Raw genomic sequence first — 27,673 nt, forward strand, 5'->3', positions numbered from 1 at the left:
AGTGGGAGAACTTGCAAAATCGCAGGGTGTTCCAGTTACCACCTGTGTCCTTTCTGTGTGGGGTTTGTACGTTTTCCGGCTTCCTCCCACATCCAAAGACAAGCATGATAGGTGAATTGAAAACTTTAAAATTTGACTGTAGGTGTGTGTGAAACTGTGTTTGTCTCTCCATATGCGGCCCTGTGTCCAGGGTGTACTCCGCCTCATGCCCCATGACCGCTGCCCCTCTGTGACCCTTAATTCGAGTAATAGTATAAGTGGGTACAAAATGGATGGATATATATATATATATATATATATATATATATATATATATATATATATATATATATATATATATATATATATATATATATATATATATAAAACATAACATAACATAACATAACAGATCTGTGTTTATGTTTACGGGACTTCAAATCGTGTTGGTGCTTCGCTGAAACACAGCTCTGCTCTGACTGGCTGCTCGCCCTGTCAATCATTGCTGTTTACGTTGCTGTGCGAGGTGGAATTTCCCAGGTTACGGCAGAAAGCAGCAGACCACTTCCGTCTAGCTGTCTGGTACAGAGACAAGAGGCCACTGCGAGCTGAAAGGTATCCTGCTAGAAGACACCTCTTTGTTCTTTGCTTTGTCGTTTCGTTCCGCTTCGCGTGTGACTTACTGGATCGACAAAAGTACGTGTCGTGTGTGTGAAAGAAGAGCCGGCGCTTCAATGTTCTGCACTGTCATTTAGTTAATGTGAGCTAGCCCACAGCTAACGATGGTGCTAACAATTTGCATGACAACAGCGAGAACTAATATTAGCTTTGTTCAGCCAATGAAGGTACTTAGTAGTTATCAGCCTGAGCTTTTTCTGTTCGTCATTTGTTATATTTATGAGAGGAATCCGTAAAACATTTTGTGTTTTTCTGTCGGATATAAATGTAGGTTTCATATTTAGAAAACATAAAAGTTAGCTATATATTACACATTGGCAGTAAAACATGACAATATTCTGCCAAAGTGGCAACAATAATGCTGTCTCATCTGTTGACCTCATTTGGTCTTCTATTAACCAGACTTCAGTGATATTTTACATAAATGCTATGAACACTGTACAGTATGACTGATATGTTCTGTTATTAACAAAACAAATCAAGTCAATTGACTCGACATGTTTAATAAAGATATTTTCTTTAATATAATCGTTCTTCTTCGTACGATCAGTGGAATAGGAGTGTTTAAAACCAAGGATAAGTACAAACAGAAAAGAACAAATGTACACATGTGAAAAGGTATCTAAACTTGTGCAGTGGCTACAACAGCAATATGAATGTGCAACTGACTTAGTAAAGTAAAAAAAAGTGAAACAAAACTGAGGTGTAATTTTTCTAATATAAAAAATGGAATTCTTGTTTTTTGTTTGTTTTTACTAGTATACTGCCCTAATACACACACACACACACATATATATATATATATATGTATATGTGTATATATATGTATATATATGTATATATGTATATATATATATATATATATATATATATTATATATATATATATATATATATATATATATATATATATATATATGTATATATATATGTATGTATGGGTTGCTGATTTTATGCAAACATCGGCATAATAAGCTACAGCTTCATCCTACACCGTTTGGGTTTATGTGGGTCTATATACATACAAACCCATTGTGGCACGCACACCTACGGACAATTTAAAGTATCCAATTCACTTAACTTTCATGTCTTTTGATGTGGGAGGAAGCTGGAGCACCCAGAGGGAACCCATGCAAACATGGAGAGAACATGAAAGGCCACAAGTGGGAAGTGATCCTGTGACTTTCTTGCCGTGGGAAGCAATCCCTTGACTTTCTTGCCATGAGGCAACAGTGCTAACCATTCGGCGCAGTATCTTAGCTGTTCCTAGGACTGCACACTTCTGGATAGAGACCTCTGATGTTGTGCCTGGACTCTACTGGAGCCACTCTTTCAATTTTTAGGTTACAGCTCCTTGTCCTTCTATTACTACTGGGACCACTTTGGACTTCACCTTCCACATCTGCTCCAGTTGGTCCTTCAGCCATTGGTACTTCTCAGTTTTCTTGTGCTCCTTCTTTCTGATGTTGCTGTCAGCTTGGATTGCCACATCGATTACAACTGTGGTCTTCTTTCCCCTGTCAGCCACCACTATGTCTGGTTGGTTGACCAGCAGCTGCTTGTCGTTACCATATTCATATTTTCAATCTATTGAGCCTTTATACTGTGTAAAAGGAAGTTATTTCTTATTTTTTTGCAGTCTTGTGTTCTTTATGTATCTGAGCAAAACTTGTCTTTTTTTCCACCCCCCCACAGTCCAGAGCATCATGTTTAGTAAGTGAGCCACAGCAATGGAAGGGAAAGGTCCATATCGCATCTATGACCCAGGTGGGAGTGAGGTCAAGGCCAGGGAGGAGGCAGCAGGAGGGAGCAGCTATCGACAGCTACTGGAGGAGAACAGCATATTGAGGGAGCGGATGAAGGGACTTAAGAGCTTAGGTAGGTTCCTAAAAGTGGTATGGTACCCCCAAGGCTGTGAGGGTGGAGTAATACCATCTTCTGTCAAGCACTACATTGTATGTGTGCTGAGCATCTTAAATTCTGATAGGACATACAGACTTGTCAACTTATATTACAGTGCATCTGGAAAGTATTCACAGCACTTCACTTTTTCCACATTTTGTTATGTTACAGCCTTATTCCAAAATGGAATAAATGAATTTTTCCCATCAAAATTGTGCTTACAAGACCCCATAATGACAACATGAAAAAGTTTGTATTTTTTGCAAATTTATTAAAAATAAAAAACTAACAAAACACATGTACATAAATATTCACACCCTTTGCACAATACTTTGTTGATGCAACTTTGGCAGCAATTACAGCCCCAAGTCTTCTTGAATAGGTGTGTTAGAACCTTGGCACGCCTATCTTTGGGCAATTTTGTCCATTCTTCTTTGTAGCACCTCTCAAGCTCCAACAGTTTGGATGGGTTAGGTCAGTGTGTCAGTGCACGTACATTCTCCCCTGATTGCTCAGTTTTCACGGGAAGCCAGTTCTCCATCAAAGCAGGAGAAATGTTTCTATACACTTCCCAAGATTTTTGCCTCTAGAGAAACCTGTCTCGCAGGTCTACAGACAATTCCTCTGATTTTATGCTTGGTTTGTGCTCTGACATGCACTGTCAACTATGGAATCTTATAAGTAGACAGGTGTGTGCCTTTCCAAATCATGTCCAGTCAACCAAATTTACCCCACGTGAACTCCAATTCAGCTGTGGAAACATCCCAAGGATGATCAGTGGAAACAGGATGCACCTGAGCTCAATTTTGAGGTTCATGTCAAAGGCTGAGCCTGTGAATACTTATGTACATGTATTTCTTAGTTTTTTATTTTTAATAAATTTACTAAAATCTCAGAAGTTTTCACATTGTTATTATGGGGTATTGTGTGAAGAATTTTGAGGAAAAAAATGAATTTCATCAATTTTAGAATAAGGCTCTAACATAAAATGCGGACAAAGTGAAGCACTGTGAATACTTTCTAGATGCACTGTATTTTTCCACATATGGAGATTGAACAGGATAATTGTTTACTGTTGTTCCTTCCTACACACTGTACAGAAAACTATTTGACCTGCACTTTGTGGTAGTACTCATTTCATTGTTTTTGGTATTTACTTAAAAAGCACACATAAATACATCTTAGTCTTCAATAAGATGATACAGCTGGAAATTCAAACAAAAACACAAAAGCGTGCGTTCATTTGGCCTCTAGGGATCAAAGAGGAATGCAGCTCTACCTGATGGGTTGTGGAAATACGTGAATGTCAGTCATGTGAATGGAGTGCTTTGGTGTTGAATGACTCAAAAAGTTGTTCCTTTCGTGTCCTATTTAAGTATCTATGCCACATCCTGTTTGACAACAAATGAAAAGTGGCAAAATCTGTGAAATTCCTAGGGGACTTATTGGAAGAGTCTCAGTCAGAGGCATCACGTCTTCGTCAGAGAGTGGAGGAGCTCGTGAGAGACAACGAAGCGCTCAAGTCATCCAGCTTTGCTGCCAGCCTGTGTACAGGAGGACCCATTCAGTCTGAAACACAAAGTATGTCACAGACGCACTGCATTTAAAGCGTTGCTTTCCAGTTAATTGAATGGGTGAACTTGTGTATTAATCATGGTTTATTTCAGGTCAAGGAAAGCCCTTTGTGCATCCAACTGTAGAGCACAAGGATGAACAAACCAGCTGTTTTGGGAAGACTCTTCAGCCTGAAAAACCTAATGTAAGTAATTTTAAAAATATTATGGCTGTCAAAATAATGTGTTAATTTTAGAATAATTGATTACAGCACTTATGATGCGTCAGTTTTTGATATCTAAATTAATTGCACTTTGGACCTTTAGTTGCCTTTAGAATACCTTTAGTTTTTCAGCTCCCTCTGACTGGAACGTTCCCTAATCCGAACTGAATCTGTCTAGAGTGACTTCTTTGCACACCTTCCAGTCTATTTTACGAGATTGCAAATGGGATTCTTTTGCGCAATACCTGTTTCTAAGTCTTAATCTGTTTGAGACTCTACATCATTTGCAATGTTACTATGACTACAGTGATTGTATTTTATTTATTACCAATGTTCTCATGTTGATGCTAGCCTGTCCATTATGACATGTGCTGCCACCTTTCTTGGCCAGGTCTTCCTTGAAAAAGAGGTTTTGATCTAAATGGAATTCTACCTGGTTAAATAAAGGTTATTATTTTTGTTTTGACGTCACTGACTTGGTTGGCAGATAAAGAATGTTTTTGGGAGCAATAACTGGTTTGGACACTTTTTTTTTGGACAGTTTAAACAAAACCAGAAGTTTTTTTTTGTTTGTTTGTTTTTTTTGTAATGATTAGGAAATCTAAATGCTATCAGTACATCCACAGCGTCCGCAAAGACTTTATGTTGTTCTCTGACATGAGCAGTTAAAACAGCCTTGTTAATGTTTCTTGCTGCTCAGGGACACATGTAGGTGAAATAGCTGTTAAATACTTTTTATACCAAAGAAACATGCTTTAATAACTTTCAAAGATATATCTCAAATGTGGGAATTGTGTGCCTGAACTGACGTTTTGCAGTGAAACGCAGGTTAGCTTTTAACAATCATTAATTAACAGCCACATGGAGCTCTTGCATGTTATAATAGTATAAAATGCTTGATTCATGATGTTTTTATCCAGATGTTAATGTTCATTGGGCAGATATGAAAGTGAAATGGTCTTGGAGCCAGTAGTTATTTAAAGGGGTACATTGTGCCAAATCACTTTTAATCTGTCTTTTACATTTTCCTGTGTTTGATATTTAATGTTCGACATCTCCATTATCCCACAATTTTATGAGCATTTTCACAAGTATTCTCCTGATTTAAGCATGGTTTGACTGTCACAATTTGTTTAACACCCCTGTGACATATGTAACAGAAATTGCCCACCCCCTCAGATCTTCTAATTTTACCTCAGATTATTAAAAGTCCCCCTCCCCCCCACACACACTTTTTAATAGCCCAGGATTAAAGCTGTATTAAAAAAACTGATATGCAAAGTGAAAATTGCTGCATCACACACACGCCACCTTAATTGAAGTGATTAAAATTTTGAAAATATATCTTCTAGTGCAGAAACAAATCATGCTCATTATGTTCATAATGCCCCTTTTTCCCAAATTCACAGACTGCACAGTTTATACATTAAAATATTTCTGTAATTTAATGAGTTATTCCCCCCCCATTGTTTTTTGCCTTTCTGAAAGCCTAATATTTGTACACTATATGTGTTTTGCAATTTGATGGGTGCGATTAAAAAAAATTATACATGTGATTAATTTAGAGTAATTAATCGCAAAACTTGTGATTAATTAGATTGTTTTTTTTTATTGCCTTACAGGACTATACTTTATGAGTGACATGCAAGTTGAGACATCATCGTTCAGGCAGATTAAATTTTGCAATAATTATATTTACATTTGATGTAGTTATTGTAAATGCTTGCAATATCACAACTTCTCAGCTTTCAGCTTGTCTTTACTTTCATTATTACACTGAGGAACAATTGTGCAACATTTGCATTATGTGGCTGCAGTAATTTTGTTGTGTTTTTACAGGAGGTGTTATCACAGTTTGAAGTGGTGAATATGGAGGGGAAAATTCCAGATGCCAATACTGTATGTACCAGGCTTTGTGTTGCATGATTTCTTCAAATATCTTTCTATTTTAACACTTCTGGACATGTAGAATATAAGTGTACTTCTGCTTCTAATTTTGAGTCAGTGTTTTATAAAAATTGCTTGGGCTTGATTCAGCTTTCCCTATTGAATGACATTTCCTCAAGGTTAAGACTATATCCTGAGTTTGGTGACTCACCTACGTACTCAATACTGGGAGCTCCAGCCTGAGTCAGCCTGGGAAAGTCCAGTGATTATGATGGACTATAATTGTACTACTGATTAGCTCACATGCTGAATTCCAGGAATTTTCTTTATAAAACTTCCTCACTAATTGGACATTACTCTAGAATGCTTTAGATGTATAAAGCACTCAGTGTCATGTTATTTTTAGTCTGTGCCTACAGCTTTTAGCTTTTATGTAAGGTTTTCATGATCAGCCTTTGGTGTTTAAATTTAAACAGTATTAAATCGCTTTGCTTTAAGAGTCAATCTTCAGCAGTTGATTTAAAATGTAGCTGTTGGTTTTTACATTGATTCAAGTATAAAGAACAGAATTTTGTGTACCTGTGTGTAAATGTCCAGGCAGGGCCAGCGGCAGGCGTCATCCCCCTCCTGCCTCAGGAGAACATTGAGCTTGCAAGCCAACTGAAGAGACTTGAGAGCTCTTTTAGCATCTTTGCAGAGGAGTCTAATCCAAATCAGCTTTTGGCTCATCTCGGTCGCATGGCAGTCGAATTTCACCATCTTTCCTCAAAGGTCCAAAAGAATGAACAAAGGACTTCACTCCTGCAGGTGTGTCATATACAGTACATTTTGCATAAAAGTTACAGACAATAACATGCATATTGTAACATTACAGTTTTTATTAACCTTCTGTTTAAGCAAATCTTCCATAAGACAGCCACAGTCAGGTCTATAGGAAGTTGGACAGTGACAGAATTTTTGTAGTTTTGCCTCTGTAAAACCTCCACAAGGGAGTTGAAATGATGCAGTAATTTCACTTCATCAATTATTTCTTGGAGTGTAGACTTTTAGTTTTTAATTCAGAGGGTTACAAAAAAAAATCACACTAACCATTTAGGAGTAATAGTTGTTTTTACACACCTTTCCTCACTAGTCCTCACTTTCTTGTGCAGTCACTCAGTTTTTAAGAATTGCCTCCTCAAGAGAGGTCTACCATATAGTACCTTAATGTAGGTGTTCCTTAGTGGTTGATGTAAGTGAAGTCAGACATTTTCAGAGACTTGGAACATTCAAGTGTCCATTCCCCGACACAAGGGCACAAAATGCTGTAAAATGATGACTTGTCTTAAAATAATCCTGATGTTAAGTTTGTGCAATTGTTTGTGGGCTCTGAAAATAGAGGGTTGATATATTAAAAACTAGAAGCACTCAGAGAGTGCAAACCTCCGCCAAGGCCATGGGGTCACTGACGCCATAACATCTACACGCCGTGGAATCATTGAACCTAAAAAAGTCTAACAGTGATGTTTGCTCAGTAGTAAAAAAAAGTTTCATCTGCTGTTACTGGATAGCATGTATCCTTAGCGCTTGGCATCACAATTTATTGCAACTTGCACCTTTCCCAGAAGTTACTGTCATCTGAGCACTGATAGTGATATTGCATGTGCTTGTAGACAAAAACAAATAAGAGACAAAATTCAATTTATTATTCAACTAAACTGCAAATATATGAATTTTTTAACATTTATGAAACACTTCTCTAAACAAGGCCATAGGGTCACTGACCCTAAAGAGATTCCCTCCTTGGCACAGTGATCTATTTCTTTTTGTCTCTTTCTCTAAAATTGTATATAATAATCATTAGATTGTTAATATATAAACAAAAATAAATTTAAGAAATATTACAATTTGAAAAAAATGCACCCGAACGTGATGACAGCTGCAACTGCTTAATGCTAACTTTTAACATTGAAAATGCCATAGACATGCTAACGCATTAGCATCGGGATCCGGATCGTGATCCGGATCAGAATCAGAAGAAGTTTATTGCCGTTGCCAGTGAACAGGATTCACAGACTAGGAATTTGCTTCGGTACAATGGTGCAACATTAAGAAGAGCTAAAATGCTAGGATAAAATATAACATATGTGTCAAAATAAGATAAAATATAAGATAAAAAAAAAAAATGAAATATGAAAGGCTGTGTGCAACAGAAAAACAGAGAAACAGAAAAAACAGTGCAGTGGGAGGAGTGCAATTAAAAACCAAAGTACATTGTCTAAAGTGACCCGTGATAAAATGATAAAGTGACAGAGTTAAGCTTAAGGTGACTGAGTTATGAGGTGTTCATGAGTCTAACGGCAGAGGGGAAGAAACTGTTCTTATGGCGGGAGGTTCTGGTCCGGATGGACCGTAGCCTCCTGCCCGAGGGGAGTGGTTTGAATAGACCGTGTGCAGGGTGAGAAGGGTCAGCTGTGATCCGACCTGCTTGGCCCAGAGTCCTGGAGACGTGCAGGTCGTGGAGAGATGGAAGGCTACAGCCGATCACCTTCTCAGCAGAGGCCACAATGCACTGCAGTCTGTGTCTGTCCCTGGCTGTGGCCCCGGCGTACCACACCGTGATGGAGGAGCAGAGGATGGACTCGATGATGGCCGTGTAGAACTGCACCATCAGCTGGACAGGCAGCTTGGCCTTCTTCAGCTGCCGCAGGAAGTACATCCTCTGCTGGGCCTTCTTGATGAGGGAGCTGATGGTTGACTCCCACTTGAGGTCCTGGGTGATGGTGGTGCCGAGGAAGCGGTGACAGACCACAATGGTGATGGGGCTGTTGGTGAGGGTGAGGGAGGGCGGGGGGGCTGTGGCTTTCCTGAAGTCCACGATTATCTCCACTGTTTTCTGGGCGTTGAGCTCCAAGTTGTTGCTGCTGCACCAGGTCACCAGCCGGTCCACCTCCCTCCTGTAGGCGGACTCATCCCCATCCGAAATGAGTCCGATGAGGGTGGTGTCGTCCGCAAACTTGATGAGCTTTACAGAGTCGTGGCTGGAGGTGCAGCAGTTAGTGTACAGGGAGAAGAGCAGAGGGGAAAGGACACAGCCCTGTGGAGATCCTGTGCTGAGAGCCCGAGTGTTCGAGACATTCTTTCCCAACCTCACACACTGACTCCGGTCCGACAGGAAGTCTGTGATCCACCTGCAGGTGGAGTTGGGCACGTGAAGCAGAGAAAGCTTGTCCTGGAGCAAAGCTGGAAGGATGGTGTTGAATGCAGAGCTGAAGTCCACAAACAGGATCCTAGCGTAGGTTCCTGGGGAGTCCAGGTGCTGCAGGATGGAGTGCAGGGCCAGGTTATGGCGTCATCTACAGACCTGTTGGCTCTGTAGGCAAACTGCAGGGGGTCCAGGAGGGGGTCGGTGATGGACTTCAGGTGGGATAAAACCAGGCGTTCGAAGGTCTTCATGACTACAGACGTGAGAGCCACAGGACGGTAGTCATTAAGTCCAGTGACGCGTGGTTTCTTGGGTACTGGAACTATGATTGAGGACTTGAAACAGACTGGAACATGGCATGACTCCAGGGAGGTGTTGAAGATCCCCGTGAAGACTGGGGCCAGCTCATCAGCGCAGTGTCTCAGGGTGGCAGAAGAGACACAGTCTGGGCCCGGGGCCTTACTTGGATTCAGCCTTTTGAAATGTCTCCTCACGTCATCCTCTTGGACCGAGAGGGCAGCAGTGAGAGGGGGGAGGTCCAGAGTGTTTGAATATCCAGTTGTGTGGGGGGTAGGGAGGTGTGAGTCCTTGTCTTCAAAGCGTGAATAGAAGACGTTCAGGTCGTTGGCCAGCTTCAGGTCGTCAATAGAACGAGGTGCTTTGGGCTTGTAGTTGGTGATCTCTTTCAGCCCCCTCCACACAGAGGCCAAGTCGTTGGCAGAGAACCTTTGCTGCAGACGTGAACTGTACATGGATTTAGCCTTTGCCACCTCCTTGCTAAATCTGTACTTTGCACCTCTATAGCTGTCTCTGTCTCCTTCTCTGAAAGCCACCTCTTTCTGCTGACAGAGCTGCTGGAGTTTAGGTGTGAACCAGGGCTTGTCATTGTTATATCTCACCCTGGTACGCTGTGGGATGATGCTGTCTTCACAGAAATGAATATATGACGTCACAGTGTCCGTGTAGTCATCTAGACTGTCTGTTGAAGCCTCAAACATATCCCAATCCGTGGTGGCCAAGCACGCGCGTAGCTCCTCTACAGCTTCATTGCTCCACACTTTAGACGTCCTCACAACAGGTTTAGAGAGTTTAAGTCTCTGTCTGTACATGGGGATCAAGTGGACCATCACGTGATCTGAGAGTCCCAAAGCTGCACAGGCCACCGCGCGGTAGGCGCCGCTCACTGTCGTGTAACAATGATCTAACGTGCTCCCTTCTCTGGTCGGGCATTTAACAAACTGTTTGTATTTTGGTAATTCCTGACTGAGATTCCCTTTGTTAAAATCACCGAGAATTATAACAAGAGAGTCCGGAAAGTCTCTCTCCACGCTCATAATCTGATCCGCGAGCGCGCGCTCAGCGGAATATACACAGAGCAAAGTATGAAAGAGTTAAACTCACATGGAGAGTAGAACAGTCTGCAGTTTATGAGGAGATATTCCAGAGAGGGACAGCAGTGTTGGGAGATCACAGTCACATCGGAGCACCAGGCGTTGTTGATATAGAAGCAGAGTCCTCCACCTCTTGTTTTTCCACCAGAGAGCGCTCGGTCTCTGTCTGCGCGGAGGAGTTGGAATCCGTCTAGTTGGAGCGCGCAGTCTGGTGTCTGTGCATTTAACCACGTCTCCGTGAAGCACAATACACAAGATGAGGAGAAATCTCTATTCTTCTTCATCAGCAGTGCCAGCTCATTCATCTTGTTGTGGAGTGAGCGGACGTTGGAGAGAAATATCCCAGGTAGGGGCGTGCGTGTGCCCCTTCGTCTGAGGCGCACGAGAGCTCCAGGTTGTTTTTCTCTCCGCTGTCGTCTCACTTTTTTGGCCAAAAAGTGAACCAGTTCAGCTGCAGGCACTAAAAAAACTGGCGTAATGTCCGTGGGTGTTGATGATTTGATGTTTAGAAGCTCCTCGCGGGTGTATGGACACGATGAAACACGATTCACGCACAAAAACAGACAAAACAGGGAGCACCAGAATACCAGGGCGCCTTCACGTGGCGCCATCTTGGAAGGGAACAACACTAAAATTTAATCACTTGTTCCTCTTGTCATTTTCAACCACTCTACAAAATTTCAACAAAAATAAATTTAAGAAATATTCCAATTTGAAAACAAATGCAACGTGATGACAGCTGCAACTGCTTAATGCTAACTTTTAACATTGAAAATGCCATAGACATGCTAACACGTTAGCATCGTGATCCGGATCACCACTAAAATTTAATCACTTGTTCCTCTTGTCATTTCCAACCACTCCACAAAATTTCATCAAAATCTGTTCAAAACGTTTTGAGTTATCCTGCTGACAGACAGACAAACAAACAAAAGCGACCGAAAACATAACCTCCTTGGCGGAGGTAATGACTATAATTCCTAAACAGTTAATGTTGTTGTTTTTTTTTTTGTTTTGTTTTTTTTTCTTAACCCCTTGAAGTAAAGTGTACACTTCAGGAACATCTTGATTTGTTTTCCTTCTTTTCCCCCAACTCTTCTCCACTGTGGTGGTGTACTGAGGCAAAACTGCAAAAATTGGTGGTATGTAAGTATTTGTGGACCTTTCTGAATGTACACACTTGCGTCATCTTTGTGTGTGTACTGTGTATAGCTGTGACAGTAATGGCTTCAAACACAATTTACTAAAGAATACGACAGTAAATGTAACTGGGAATCAAACCCAGGTCTACATATTGGTAGTCCTCCCACTGAGCTACATATTCCGACTCTCTTGGCCTGGTTGGTCATGTGTGGCTCATGTATCTGAGACATTCTGTGTTAGACAGTTGGGAAAAATTGTTGATAGAAATGTTCTCATTAAAAAAAATAAAAAAACATTGTTGCTTCATTTCAGCATTATTTTTGCCGTTTTACATTTACAGTATTCCAAGTCATGTTCACTCAAAATATCTTGCTGTTCACCAACAGAAATTACTCAGTCATTTCTTCCGCCTTTAGTGGACATAAAGATTTGAATAATGTTGGCCATGTCACACTGAAAGAGGCTAAATAATTGAGATATATTTTTTTTATTTGACTTTGTAGACTCTTTGTGAGCAACTTAGACAGGAAAACAGTGAGCTTCGGAAAAAAATGGAAGAGGATCATCATATCAGGAATCGAGACTTGGAACAACTGAGGTAATGTCTTCTCGTTAACGCTGTCTGAGCTTTTGTATTGTTTTTATTGGGAGCAGTATTTTATTGCTGCTGGGGTCGAAATGAAGAGATTTTTAGCCATGAAGGGAACTGCTTTGTTAGTCTTCACTGAGTTTGTTTTTAAACAGTGTGGTTTGTGTCTTTCATGACCTTTGATTGTAAATATTGGAATATATCTCAGCTTGTCTGATTAAATTATCCACATCATTTTGATTGTTAGTGACACGGGCTCTTTTCCATACTTTCAGTTTTGGTATTGGTTGACTTTATGTTCTGTTGGCCTCACTGCAGGTATTGTAGGGCCTTCCCTAAGGATGCCTTGATGCATCAAGATAACAGTGTTGTTCACAAGTGCTGTCATTTTCACACCCTGCCTAATTTAGACAAGAGAACCAGAAATTGAAGGAGCTGGTCACAGGAGGAGCAGCAGTGGCATCATCTGCAGCACAATCTGAAACTGAGCCTCCAGAAGCCAAAGAGGAGCCTGTAAAAGAAGAATCTGCCGCTGTACGACCTAAGATGGAAGCCTCCACACCACAGAGGGTAGTGTGAATTAAACCTTTTCCACTTTTCTTTTCATAACATTTTTACTTGTTGGAAGTGCATGAGAAGCACTTTTTTTTTCTTTCATATACACACACACACACACAGATTTAGGAAGGCTTTGTGTCCGCAGAGTGGGAAAGCTGCAGAGAAAACCCCAGCAAAGCCTTGTGATATAGAAGTGTATGAAAAGAAGATCAAGCTTTTGGAGAAGCAGAGAAAGGATGTGAGTGTTTTTGTCTTTGCAGTTCATCCTCTTTTGCCATAGGGGAAAGTCTCTGTGTTTGTTTCCTATATGATCAGTGTCATTTGTTTCATTTTCTGCTCCTACTTACAGGTACTGGAGGTGAACAAGCAGTGGGACATTCAGTGGAACTCCATGAAGTCACAGTTTGAACAGAAGGTACAGTAATGACTGCAGCTGTTATGAAGAGTGTAGGAAGTTACCAGCATCTTTGTCATGTGTCGCTGGCTATTAAAGTAGAAATAATGCTTAATTCTGTGGCTACATATTAAATTGTCATCTTTTTAAATTTGACAATATTATATTACCCATTTTGCTGGGGTTCACATACTGTTTAAAATTTGAGTTGAAATGGTATTTAAAAAGTGATAAGTAGAATATATTCAGAAATGTTCACTGAGCTTCTGAGTTTGTATCTAGTTCCATTATGGAACTCTCAATGTTTGTTTGTGACACAGTGTCAAATAATGGTGGTCAAACCTGTGTACCTGCTTTAGTCATTAGAAGCTGAGCAGATATTTCAACAAAGGTTAGTCACTTTTTCAATTACTTGTTTATTTATTTTGAACCTGCTTAGAAGTGCAAGGGTATCTCCAAATTGGCAAATGCAACTGTTTTTACAGTACTCACATATGTGTTAGCTGTCGATGCCTTTAAATTATTTAGAATCAGGTTGCAGTGGTGATGGGTAACAAAAAAAGTTCTAAACTTCTCAGCCTAGTCATACATTTAAAACACAGTACTCATAGGTGGAATACTTACAGGAAGTAATGCCAACTATTATTTTTTATTATTACCCTGGCACAGTGGTGTCTGTGGACAAAATTGGAGTAGTTTGGACAAAGGTTCCTAAAAAAACATAGTCCAAATACCTTTTTGTGTGTGTTCCTCTCAAAATAAGACAAATAATCTGAAATCTAGCCAAATTGTCTCGTATTAAGCAAAAAAAAAAAATCTGTAAAAAATAGATTTTGTTAGAATTCTCAAAACTAGCAAATGTCTAGGCACTGAATAATCAAAATGTTACTTAAAACTAGACAGAATTCTTATTTTAAGATTAGCGTCTGCGTTAAAATATGGAAAACATTCTTGTTCCTTTGCTTGGATGATTTTAAATCCATTGCCTTTCCTTGTTACTAGTTAAATACAGCTTGATATTAGCTTGGAAATGATATTAAGAAAAAGTGAGATACATTTTCCCAAAATAAGACATTTTTTTCTTATGTAAAAATGCTTGATGAGATTTTTCTATTTAGACAAAAAATTAAGTCTTTTTTAACAAGTCTTTTTTAAACTTTCTTAGATATCTGTTTTTGCAGAGTATATTTATCAGCAAAATATATAATGACACCATGTAATATGTAATAACACCATGCACTCAATGTTTGACTCTATGCCTTTTATTAAGCTATTCAGAGTGCTATAGTTGAAAAATGACTTGGCTTGTTACAGATGACAAGCAAATTAATTATCCAGCTCACCAGTGTTAGCGAGCTTTATTTTTAGTTGAAAAAGTGCATCACTACTCTGCTTGTTTTTTACTGGCTCATTCAGCAACCAAGGAGCATGTTTTATATGTGTCCATGCTTGTTAAAGAGGAGAAATTAAGAAGTTGATTCAAATTCTGCGTCTTATTTCTGTGTTAAGCTGGCGCTATATGATGGGTTGTAAGTCACTTGTGGTTTGTGATGAAACAGTGACATCACTGTTTAATGAAAGTACATTTGGGTAAAATATTTGTATTGGCTCTGGGAGCACAAGAGATGATTTATACATCAAATCTGTGCAGGGCAAAAAAAAATGGTCTTTTGTTTTTGTGGAATTTTGATGAAGTGCTTATGTTCATGAATTACTTATTTCAAATTACATGAAATGCCACATTTGAGTAACAATCATAACTGGTTTGAAACATTTATGAGTATGTTTTATCTGAATGCTGCAACTTAAAATGATTAAAATGCTACGCTGTTCAGACATGATAACAACGTTGCCATCTGTTAAGCAGCAAGTTGCAGCTTCATGGAAGTCATTTGCATTTGACATCATAATCATTACTTTTGCAGTAATCTTAAGTGAAATGACAGAGGAAGGATTAATACTTTTGCAATATTTTGAAGATCACTGGACTCTGTCATTGGATATTTGCATGAGCTGACATTGAAGCAGCTGCATGTTTTATTGTATATGTTTTTTGTTTTGTTTTGGGTTTTTTTTGCATGCTTGTCCAGTGGAAAAGGTGCAGTCTTGCAATAGTTGATTATCTGTGTGTGCTTACCACAAGGCCTCTCACAGTTCAGTAAGAATTCCCCATCACCTTTTGGGCACCCGCTGAGTTCCTGCTGCGGTGTGTTCAGAAAGCAGCAGTAACACACATGTATACACCAATACTCACACACCTACGCATGTACACTCCCACAAACACGAACAAGCCTGCATTCACACGTTGTTGAGATGGGGACACCATGTAACCTTGGTTTTAAACCACAGAACATTTGATATATCAATTTGCGTCACTCGGTTGCTTCATATTTTACACAGACACATAAAACTGAGCTTGCAGTTGTCGATGTTTACACCTGCCAAGTAGTTGTTGATGGTCTTTTTATTCCATACGAGTGATTCAGCTTTTGTTCTGTTTTGAATTGTTACTTCAAGTAAATGAGCTATTTTTCACCCCAGATCACAGACCTCAGGCAACGGCTAGCTGAGTCTCAGAAGACTGTGCTTGAGCTGGAGGCGGAGCGAGAGCAGCGGCAGCGTGACTATGACAAGAAACTGTTACTGGCCAAATCTAAAATTGAAAATGTGCAGGTAAGAGTTGACAGCACAAATCCTAGATTACTGTAGAAAAAGGAAGGACACTTAATTTTTACATTGTGGGTGTATGAATTTCAGGGGGAGAAAGAGTGTTTGAACTCTGAGACCACTGAGCTGAAGCAGAAAATTCGGTACCTGCAGGATCAGCTGCTGCCCCTCAGCAAACAGCGAGAATACCAAGAGAAGGAGATCCAACGACTCAACAGAGTGAGTGTGGAAGACACTCGTAAACCTTTTCCACATATGTATAGCTCAACAAAGCAGTACTATCTATCTTGAGTAGCCTTGGTGGCTTCCCTCACTGGTCTCCTTCTTGCACAGTCACAGTTTTTGGTAACTGCCTACTTTACCAAACAGTAACATGCAGTTTGTATTTCTTAGTGACTGATATAAATTAAGGCAAAGATACATTCAGTAACTTTTAAATGTTCATGTTTACATCCTCTGATTTGTCTAAACTGACTGTAAAAGTGGTATCTGTCTTAACAATACTCCTGAAATTTAATTTGTTCAATTATTTATTGACTCTGAAAGTTCAGGATATAATGGCTACAATTCCTAAATGGTTAATGTGATATTTTTGTTGAACCCCTTCAAATTACAGCTAAAGACTACAAGCACATCTTCATTGTTTCAACTCTTTTGTAGTGGTTGAGAGAGGCAAAACTACAAGCACTCGTTATTTATGGTTGTTTAAAAGAACATTCCATCCATATTCCTGTTTCCGTTACAGAACATAGGCTGATTAATGACTCACAGCCATATTGTCCTCCATATCTTATGTGTTCCAGAATGTTAAAACTCCAGTAAGAGGGCATAGTGTGATTGTGTTTACATGCGTATAATGCACTTCAATAATCACACTAAAGTCTGAATACGCCACGTGTCTTAATCAGATTATTGCTTACTGTAATTATGACTTGATTCAGGTTAAGGAAATCAGAAAATGCTGTTTACGTGGCAGTGTCTTATTGAGAATATGGTCTTAATCAGAGTGAGATCATGACGACCTACTGACCTAAGTGTGTCTGCCATCACTTAATGTGTGGTCCTTGTGTTGTTCAACTTACTGTTGCATCTATGTCAGCATTTCTTTGGGGTATGATGGGGCTTTTTGAAACTATGAATCAATTCAATAACTCAAAGTGTATGAAAAGAAAGGCTTTAAAATTGGTTTGAAATGTTCACAACAGTGTGATGGTGACATCTAGTGGACAGTATGGCCCCACCCAAAACAAACTCCTGGTTTTGCCTGTCTGGAATTGTTGCTCAGTTGTAATAAGGTGTGTTCACTGTATTCTGTGCATTTTAATGCTGCTCAATATGAGGAACATTCCACAAGCATGTATGTGCCAAAGGAGATACCAGCCAAGTTTCTGTGTAATATTTTGGTTTTCCTTAATTTCAGGCTTTGGAGGAAGCCTTAAATCTGCACACTCCGTCATCCTCCCAACAACCACCTGGCCAGGGTAACTTTGCTGATGCAGCCAACAACCTGAGGAAACAGGAGCTGCTCACTCAGATCGCTGTACTGAAGGAACAGGTCAGACTTACTTTTTTCACACTCCTCTCTGCAGTCGCAGTCATCCAAACAACTGAAACAAATTTATCTTGTGCTCCAGGTGAAAATTTTTGAGGAAGATTTCAGAAAAGAGAGGAGTGATAGGGAGCGAATGAATGAGGAAAAAGAGGACTTGAGAAGACAAGTTGAAAGACTGCAGGGTCAGATAACTAATTTGACAAATCAGGTAAGGTCATAAATGTCTTTGTTTTTCCAATTCTTCATTAAACAAATTCTTCATTAAACAAATTCAAACTGAAGAGCGCTGTTCTTACATTGTTTTTGTGTGTGCCGTTCAGCTTCATCAGGCACAGAACGAGTGTCAGAGAGAACGCACAGAGCGATGTAAACTGGAGAGACTGCAGATGCAGCATCATAAACAGGTACTGACTGCAGCTCAACCCCAGAATGTGACACACATGCACACGGTTGCACCTTTACAGACATGTAATATTGGTGAGTATATGCTTTCGATTTTTTTTTTAAACACATTGAAATATGTGTTATTAGAGCCAAAGCCAGGAATTTATTTAAAGTTGTGCCTTAGGATTTTGTAAGGCATCATACAAGAAGAGTAGGAACCTTGCAAATCAAATTCTGAAAGAATGCAAGTGAATTCGGATTTAACTATCAGCTTGTTAAGCAGAGGTCACACTGCCTGTGAATTCAACTTACAGGTCCAAACAAACACACAGAATGTGATCGTAGCAGTGACCGAGCAGAAATTCTTCGTATTCCACAATATTCTTCTGTGACATGAATAAGGGGCTAAAGTCTTTGACTTCAAACGGGACTTTGTCTGCCAATGCACACCCTGATGTAATATTCAGGGGGGCAGCATGTCCTGAGAGAAAATGGAGGATAAATGTGTGGATTAAAAACCTTCTTTCATTTTTCTCTGCTGCTGCATATGTAAGTCAAACACCTGCTTGTAGAAGCAGCTTAATTTTTTAAGGTCATAGAAATATTTAAACTGTGGGGTTTGTATGTGCAGTAAGTCTCTGGCTCTGAGTTTAATGATTAAACTCTCATTCGGCCTAAATGACTGTTAATTAAACAGCAACAGATCTCTTAAATGTGCAAGATGTTTGATTCGTGTCAAGAAAAGAAATGAGGGACTAACAGACAGAGAGGGAGTTGAACAGTTTTTGTTGGCATGTGATATATATATATATATATATATATATATATATATATATATATATATATAAGTTGTTGACGTTTTCGATCTCTCATACTTTCATTCGTACTTTAACAAATCAGCACTGCCTGGTGGAGGATCGTTTTGAGTACGCGGTTCAAACGTGCTCAAATGTAGGACAGTACGTATGTAGCTGCAGCAGTCACATTCACACATCAGTCTGAAAATCTGAGTCAGGCTGTGACATTTTTTTCCCCCTTATTGCTGTTTTTCAGTCAGTCAACAGAACTTCATACAGAAACTTTTGTTAGAAGAATCACGTCATAATTATTTCCATCAAGTAATTTCTATCACGCATTACCTCCTCTGTCCAACACACTGTTTCCCCCTCATCAGTGAACAAAATGGAACCATATACACTGTTACACAACAACAAAGAGGCTGTTAACATGCAGTGTAGTACTTTTTAAAACACTTGCAGATAGACGGCGCCCCCTGCTGTCCTCTGAGGATGAAATGTTACGAAGGTGTGATGAGAACAATAACCTCTTCCGCTTTTGCCTCATGTAGGTTACTGCTCATGCAGGAGCATGTAACCTTTAGTGTGCATGTATAAAAGCAGCTTAATAAAGTTAGGTTCATAAATATTTGGACATTTGAGTTGCTGTTCATGTTTTTGTTACATACTGTTAAATCTTTGTCTACCATAGCATATTAGAGGTGCAGGTAAATAATAAACATTTAAAAAAGAGAGCCTCACATATGAAGTGATGTAAATCTCATACTGTTGAATTTGGAAGTGACCATCATGTTAAAACTGGTCATGATTTCTTTTTAACTTCAATATGGCATTTTAAACGGTTAAAATAAAACCTGCTGAATGTTCAAATAATTCTGGAGCTTACTGTGTTCATGCTGGAATAGAGTTTGACTCAGACCAGCTTGTTCAGTACATTTGGGGTCACGAGGTGGAACATTTTCACTCCAGTGTGGGAGCCAGCAGCAGGTCAAGAGACGTTCAGCAGCAGCCTGTGACATTGCAGGGCACTGCGCTCCCTGAGAGTAGCAGCTGCGCACTGATTGGGGATCACGTTTGTACTTGTGATCCCTCGTAGGGGCAGCATCAGGAAAGACGTACTTCAGACCCCACATCAGGCTCAGTGAACGGCCCGCTGAGCCCTCCCTACTGTGGTCCCTTTGTGCAGGTGGGACCGCAGGGCCTCGAGGGTTGGCCCATACACTTCCCTCCCCGGATGCCCAATGCAGCAGGTGCAGCCGCAGCACCGCCCCCTGGACGAGATTTCCAGCCTGTTACCCCGGTAAGGATCCTCTAAGGTCCCTGTCTCTTTCTTTCTTTTTTTCTTTTTCTAAGTGTTTTTGGTTGACAGACCAAAAAAAAGGCTCTTTTAACTTTTCCAGTGTATTTCCAGTGTGAACAAGCAGATGACGTTTGAAGGCATTTATGTTACAGACATACCAGCACTGACACTGGTTTTGATATCGGAGCCAATACCAGCCTTATTTGTCATATCAGTTATCGGTCTTACAATGAATGGTGTGTATGACAATACAGGCAGCACAGTGACAGAACACTCGCTTGATTTTGAGAAACAGTGTATGAGGTTGTTAGAACCAGCTGTGGCATTGCATCTGTTGTCAGAATTCATGCACTTCCTGATGCCGCTAAACAAAACTATTTTGAAATGATGACAGTGTTAACGTCACTTCCTAAAAGTGCTCTGTTCTAAAACAGAAGCAGATAACACCATGCTGTGTCATGAAGTTGTTTTGAAACATTGCATGTCTGAGGAACATTATGTGCAACAAAGCAGGACAAATGAAAAGTACGACTGTCACTGTTAGCTTACACGCGAATTACTGCTTGTGTGTTGCACTCAGAGTTCATTGAGAATATGTAGTGCCTGTGTGCATTAAATATTTGAGATGAACTAATAAAAGGAGACAAACAAACACCTGATATGTCTCACTGAAGAGATACAAAATATTTTTTATGTCCTGCCACTACAAACATGGTACATAGGACATAATGTCATCATTATTTGATTTGTGCGTCGATCACAAAGATTAAAAAAGTCTGGAGTGGACGTTGCCATTGACTGAACCAGTCAGTGATGAGTAGTTCAGCTGCTGCCTTAAGTTACTGAATAAGGTTACAAAATGTAAGCAAAACCAATTGCTTACTGCGATACATGATACAACTTTGTAGAGTGGAACATTCAGCCCTCCAGTCTACTGGATGGAGGACTGGCTGTGGTTACACCACGGCTATTGCCAGGATGATAAAGTAATAACAGGCAAAAAAAAGTTCATATTCATCAGTCTATATTCAGAGTTCATTTCAAATCCTTTGAAATGCTCTTATTTTGAACATTGTTATGGAGTTCAGTAGATTATTGGCCAAGCAGGTTTTTGGTACCATTTAAGGTGAAAAACAACACTTAAGAATCCAGCCTGTGTACCATGACCTACACAAAAATGTATGATAGCCATTCCACAGCGGTAGTTGTAGCCAGGTAGGGGTCAATGAAGAATTACACAGATGTTAAATTTAAAAAATGCTCCAATCATATTGAAAACAAAAAAGTGTAGTTTGGACAAACTATGACTGAATGTTATGGGTTAAAAACAGCAAGAATGGTGACAAAAGTCAGTTTCAGTTTGTACAGCAGTCAAAAGTTAAAGTTGCTCCAGTTTTGGTAAGAAGTGATGCAAACTATTGGCTGAGTTTAATAGGGTTTAAAAAGAAATAGTTTGCATCATCTGTCATGCTTAGTTATCACGTTACAGGATAACATATGTATGTCACATGTCATAGAATCCAATGGACGTCAACCTTATTTGACCTTTACTTTAGAGAACATGCATTCAACATGGCCAAAACTACTCCATTTATTATTCCTTTTATTTCAACCAATAATTTGCCTTTTTTTTTTTTTTTTGCACTGAAATTGGAGCAACTTTAACATTTGACTGATGTACAAATTGAACCTGACCTTTGTCAGTCAAAACTGTACCTTTTGGGAATCCTTATGATCAGACAAATAATGTGGTATATTTTTCAACATGATTGAAGCATTTTTAAATTTTGACTTTGTAACCCTTCAATAACCCCCACCTGGCTATAGCTACCACCTTGGGATGACAATCATACATTTAAGTGTCGCTTAGCCCTCTTAAGTGGTACCAATTAGGTCAAAATTGATGAATGGATCATGGACTACAAATGAAAAGTAAGACATTACCTCCTGAACAATTACACCTGCTGGATGATTCAGGAGTGTGCATCCATATCAAGTCATGGATTTCATCAGTCTGAACTAATAAGGAGCCACTCCACTTTACATTTTTTTAAATACATACAAAATGCTTGATTCCACTCTGTAATGTGTCCAATCTCTGTTGTAGTTTTGCATCAGTATTATGAATCTGTTGATCCCTAATTGACAGGTTACACTCAAGCTACAACTTCTGTTGGATCAGTTGAGTTGGGGTGTGTGTTCATTTGTAACCAGATAATGTTTAAATTTGTGGTCAGGGCTTTCCTTGGCAGTCTTCATTCCCACAACCCAGAGGGGCAAGAGCAGTGGGAGAGAGTTCACGACCACCACCAGAAAATGCAGGTACAATGAAACTTAATAGTTTGCATTATAATTGCCATCTTTACCCCGTAAGAGGAAGCAACACTAACCAAGAATTTCTTTTCAATTCATGAATAATGTTGTTATGGCACATGCTAAAAATTGTCACAAGAAATCTTGGGCACCTGAGTTTGAGTAAAAGTTGAATAACTGTTTTGTACATTTATGTGTTTGTAGATCAGTCCACAGCAGCAGGATTTGGAAAAAGGGAGCGACAGAACATTGATCCTGGAAAGCACTAAAAGCATCACAGTGTCCTCGTGGAGCTTGGGTAGTAGCGTGAATAAGTTTGTTTTTGAGTTGAAAAGGTGTGATTTGATCTATAATTTTCCTACTGAACTGTAGATATTCTATTGTATTGTTGTTTATACTTGGGTTTTATAAGGCTATTTGTGAAACACTTCGCTATTCTGAATATATACATATATACATGAAATATTATTTAGATTTTTTTTTCTTATGTTCTTTTTGAGACTTAATCTTCATATGATTCTATGCAGGAACTGAAATCATTTGTTAAATAAGTTGGAATAATTAAAGTTTTCCCCTGGAAACTACACAGTACTGTGCAAAAGACTCAGGCATCCTGCTATTTTGATTTTAAAAAAATTGTTTGATTTAATCAGTGGATCAGTAGAATATGTCATTTGAAATTTCCAAACATTCCTATTCCAACAAAAGTCTATTTTTTGTATTTAAATGTTCACTAATAAATGCTCACTACCTGACAGCACAAAGACTGTTGCCACTGGTCCCTCAGTAATAAAGTGAACCCTAAATAAATTGATCATTTTCTTAAAATTGCAAGACTGCCTTCAAATTCACTTATATATTTATAAAATCTAGATATTTAGGTTAGTTGGGCTACTGAGTTTGGGCTCTCAATATAATTATGATCATTTTAAGTTTGAGGTGCATTAAATAAGCCTAAAGCTTTTGGACAGTACTGTACCTGTTATTTGGAGGTAAAAGCAGCATCAGTTTTAAATGTTGCCACAGTGACTGGAAATGGATCTACGGTTTTTTTTTGTTTTTGTTTTTTTCCATAGGGATGAATATGAGTGTAGTGAGTGAAGTGTAAACAGGCAGGCTTTAACAATACCAACTCTTGACACTGATTAAAATTTTATATACAATAGCAGAAATTCCTCTCCCTTTTCAGTTGTAGAGCTGCAGGCTGTGGTAAGCTAAAGGTGCCCTGATACTTGCATGACTCTGATCTACGCATTTGCACGCACGTCGTCATGACGATCCCACCTGCTGTGTTCCCAGCTGGACGGTGGGCTTTGTTCTACCAGCTGCCACGCATTCTGTGCTGGATGCTGCGTAGATAAAATAATTATTTCGTAGCGGATTAATCATTTTCTTTGCAAGTTCGCTGCTGAAAATGGCTCTAATTGCTTCCTGAATCACAGCGGACCGCTCCAGCAGCAGCTGTTTGTGTGCGCACTGAACAAGCCAGAGAAAGCCTTTGGAGCTGTCTAATTATTTGTCATGTTTACATTGTCATGGCTTGGTAAAACAGTTGCATGTTCTTTCCTTCTTGTGTGCAGCTGTAAAAGTATGTTTATGACAGATTTAACATCTTGTTATAATCCTTCAGACGAGCTGTGTTCTGATGCAGTCACCCCTTCTGTCCACTTCTTTACTCAACTTGACGAGCTGCACGTAGCATCACGCCACGTTGCATGTTCCACATTTCGATATTCTCTTTGCGCAGTTGCACGCACCGACACCCCTCTCCAATTCACTCTACAGCCGTTAAAGACGAGTTAACTCTCCTGCATGACACAGGGCGTGCAAGTGCATGCATCAAAGTCATGCAAGTGTCGGTGCACCTGAACACACATGCATAAAGAACGGAAAGCACCTTCTGGTTGCTGTAGCACAGCATAAAACGTTGCTGCTTAAACTCCCTATTGTCTCTGCAAATACGTATCATAACTGGATACTCGGATTGTTACAGGAAGCCATTCCCAAATATGAATAAAACTACAAACACTCATTCCAAACAATTGGTGATTATGTAGGTGCATAAAATTATAGAATTTACAATGTGAATTTTTATTAATTTATAAAAACAATTTCTTCAGTGTCATTGATGTGATTGAGCTGTCCCATACGTGTAACCGTTCAAAAGTAGTGGTTGAAATACAAAAATTTTGGAAAACAAATTTTGCTGGTATCATAACACAAACACGATTGTGATTATTGATAATTTATTTATAACCTGCTGTTTTGATAGTTGCATTGACTAAGTGTAAATCATTGTCTTTAGTAATGCTGTTCTTTCTGTGTTGTTAGTGTAATCCCAATATATTGTAGCTATTGACATTGTATGTTTGTATCTGACACAATGCACAGTACGTATGCGCCACCTTATTATTATTTTTTTTCCCCCATGATGATGGACCTAATCTCATTAAACACACCACTTCTACTTTCCTATACTTTAATTTGCTGATTGAACACTCATTCCAGTATTCATACACTCATTGTACACAATGCTATAATATCACTGACAGTTTCGTCCTTGATTCTGGAGCACCACAAAATTTAGATATCTGTAATGAAAACCTTCCTGTTGACTATTAAATCCCAGTTTCATTTAAAGATAATATTGTATAACTCGTTTCGAAACCTTTTAAGTTGTGCTGGAGCAGCAGGAAGCGAGAAGGTGTCATCAGTCTTTGGTGGCCATTGACCTGGTGTTGCAGCAGTATGGCCCACCCTCAGAGAAAACATCTGCCAGGATGTCTGGCTTCACTCTCCTTCCACCTCAACAATCAGCAATGCACGCCTCGCCGGCTGACCTGTGAACTGCTGCAGCACCACATCAAGAGCCCTGATAAGAGACTTGGTATCCACTACTTCGGTAATGTGTGCTGTTATTACAGCCACTGTGTATCTCAAATCAATACAGTTTTTATGTGATACCATGGGTAGGTTTTGTTTGTTTGTTTTTTTTTTTAAGTATAGTGTGTTCCAAGTAGTCAGATGAAGGGCTTCAAAATGTGCAAATTAATTTGAAAAAGGAACAATTTAACAAAGTTACAGGGAACAAACCCCAAACTGGTGAGAGCTGAAATGCGACAGTTGAAATGCACTTTGAACGATATGCTGTAGTAATTACTGGCAGTTGTATATTCTTGGTTTGTAGCCCTTTTTCTTCTTTTTTGCTGTAGGCAAAAGCACATGTGAGACTTTTTGTATTTGACTGGCTTAATAAATATATTCTAAATGTCTTACACTGGTTGTACATCCTCACTTTTTTTTTTAATTCAACACAGTTGTAGCTACAAATTTTATATACACCCATACCAAAATCTGTTTTCCCCCATTCCTATTTTTTCAGTACCATTTTCCACTCAAATAGTGATTAAGAAACATTTATTTTAGCTTTATATGCAATTTAAGATTTGATTTTTAGTGAGTCATGTTTTCAAACATTTTGTTAGTATCTGTGATGGGAGTGGCCCTTGAGGGGAACCTGAAAATTTTGTTCATGACCTTACAAGGCCTGCAGGACAGCAATGCTTAGAGGTGGATCTGGGGAGGACCTCCCCTATAAAGTTTTGAAATGTTACATGCAATTTGGTGCAGTTTGGTGCCATTTATATGCTAAAAGATTAATTTTGGTAGCTTTGTATGAAATAACTTGTATCCTGTCAACTGACAACGAATTAATGGAGAATATTGCTGCCTCTGCAGTCAACAATATGTTAAGATATAAGATGTGCAATTTTAATACTGTATCTAGGATTAGTTTTTTGGATATATGGTGATAACCAGGGCCACTTGAATTTATTCTTGATGGAAGTATCACACCTTAAATCATCTCCCTGCTATCAAACATTTCCATCCATGATTTGATTTGTAGTTTCAACACAACGCAGTTGTTTTCAGAACGCCATGGACTTTGAGGTAAAATTTGTAGCAAAGTCTCTCATTGACTGCTGTGTGTGGCTCTTGATAAATTGGATGGTGTGCTACATTTACTTTTCAATCTCTGATGTTTGGGATGATGACGTGAATACATGAGACTTCATACCCACTACGGTGTCTCATTGGAAACATTTGATTGATTTTACAAACAATACATTGCTCCACCAAATTCATTCAATATCCAACCAGAACTGCTCTGGAAAACAAGAAAAAACAAAATTTTGACACAGATGGAAAAAACTGACTTCCAGGAACTTCCAGAAGACTCGCATTACTGTAGTATGTGGTAGAATTACCCTTTTAGAAATACATCTTTCCACAACATTCTCAGAATATTTTGCTTAACCTTTGTCCCATTACCTGTGACACAACTGATGTAAAGGAGTCAAGTTGGGGGCCTCTTTGTTCAGGCCCATTTTGTTGTGTTTAAGCCCCAAATTTTCCACTGGATTCGGGTCAGAACTTTGGCATGGCCACTCTAGAAGGCTAAGCTTTTGTTGATCAAGTGCAAGTTTTTTCTTTTTTTTTTAATGTTGATTTTGGAGTAATTGTTTCCTCTTTGAGCAACATCCTTTCTGACCATGGTGACAAGATGATGATGATATCCTAGAATTGTGTTGAACCCTTCATATCTGAGTTTGTTCATCCCTTTTTAATTTGGGCTTCCTTCCTGAGTAAACAAAATGTGTTCCCAAGATTCTTGCAGTCATATTTTTGTTCAGACCTTAAAATTTAACATACCATGAATCTTTTAATGATTTAATTCATTTTTAAGGCACTGCTTCAACAAGTTGACTTTTAAATATAGCCACAGGTGCAGAAATTAACCTCTCAATTAGCTAATCAAAGCCAATCAACTTCTGGGATTTGCCAAATGTACACAAAGGCAATCAACTGGCTGCATGTAAACCTTTGGCCCACCAAAAAAAAGAGACAAAAATCTGAATTAAAAACCTCAAACTCACCTACTACAGTATATTTGAAATTATTTCATATAGAAATGATGTAGAGCAGGGCAGCAAAGTGGCTTCATGGTTAACACTGATGCCTCACAGCAAGAAGGTCCTGGGATCACTTCCCACCAGATCCTTTCTGTGTTGTTTATGTTTTCTCCTTGTGTGTGTGGGTTCCCTCTGGATATTCCAGCTTCCTTTCACTTCCAAAGACTTGCAGGTTAGGTGACTCTAAACTGCCTGTAAGATGTGAG

General features: G+C 39.2%; 1 protein-coding gene across 6 annotated transcripts; it reads left to right on the top strand.

Annotated features, from left to right (window-relative positions):
- Window positions 1–450: 450 nt before the first annotated feature.
- Window positions 451–25,767, top strand: tnip1 (TNFAIP3 interacting protein 1). Of its 6 annotated transcripts, none has more exons than XM_034181490.1 (18): window positions 451–594; window positions 2,352–2,534; window positions 3,996–4,139; window positions 4,226–4,317; window positions 6,175–6,234; window positions 6,814–7,029; window positions 12,444–12,538; window positions 12,940–13,099; window positions 13,233–13,325; window positions 13,437–13,502; window positions 16,023–16,154; window positions 16,239–16,367; window positions 17,569–17,703; window positions 17,783–17,908; window positions 18,021–18,104; window positions 19,978–20,181; window positions 22,419–22,503; window positions 22,699–25,767. In XM_034181490.1, exons 2-18 carry the CDS (start codon window positions 2,387–2,389, stop codon window positions 22,761–22,763), a joined length of 2,034 nt encoding a protein of 677 aa, XP_034037381.1. In that variant the 5' UTR covers window positions 451–594; window positions 2,352–2,386; the 3' UTR covers window positions 22,764–25,767. The 6 variants fall into 6 exon arrangements, with proteins under 6 accessions (XP_034037381.1, XP_034037384.1, XP_034037386.1 ...); XM_034181493.1 differs by having other exon boundaries at window positions 22,434–22,503; XM_034181495.1 differs by having other exon boundaries at window positions 20,068–20,181; window positions 22,434–22,503.
- The last annotated feature ends 1,906 nt before the right edge of the window (window positions 25,768–27,673 follow it).

The sequence above is a fragment of the Thalassophryne amazonica genome, chromosome 11 (genome assembly GCF_902500255.1).
Source record: "Thalassophryne amazonica chromosome 11, fThaAma1.1, whole genome shotgun sequence".
Lineage (NCBI taxonomy): Eukaryota > Metazoa > Chordata > Actinopteri > Batrachoidiformes > Batrachoididae > Thalassophryne > Thalassophryne amazonica.

Coding starts and splice junctions, on each gene's coding strand:
- tnip1 (XM_034181490.1), top strand. CDS start 2,387: ATGGAAGGGAAAGGTCCATATCGCATCTATGACCCAGGTGGGAGTGAG. Junction 16,155..16,238: donor CTAAAATTGAAAATGTGCAG/GTAAGAGTTGAC, acceptor TATGAATTTCAG/GGGGAGAAAGAGTGTTTGAA. Junction 17,704..17,782: donor TCGCTGTACTGAAGGAACAG/GTCAGACTTACT, acceptor CTTGTGCTCCAG/GTGAAAATTTTTGAGGAAGA.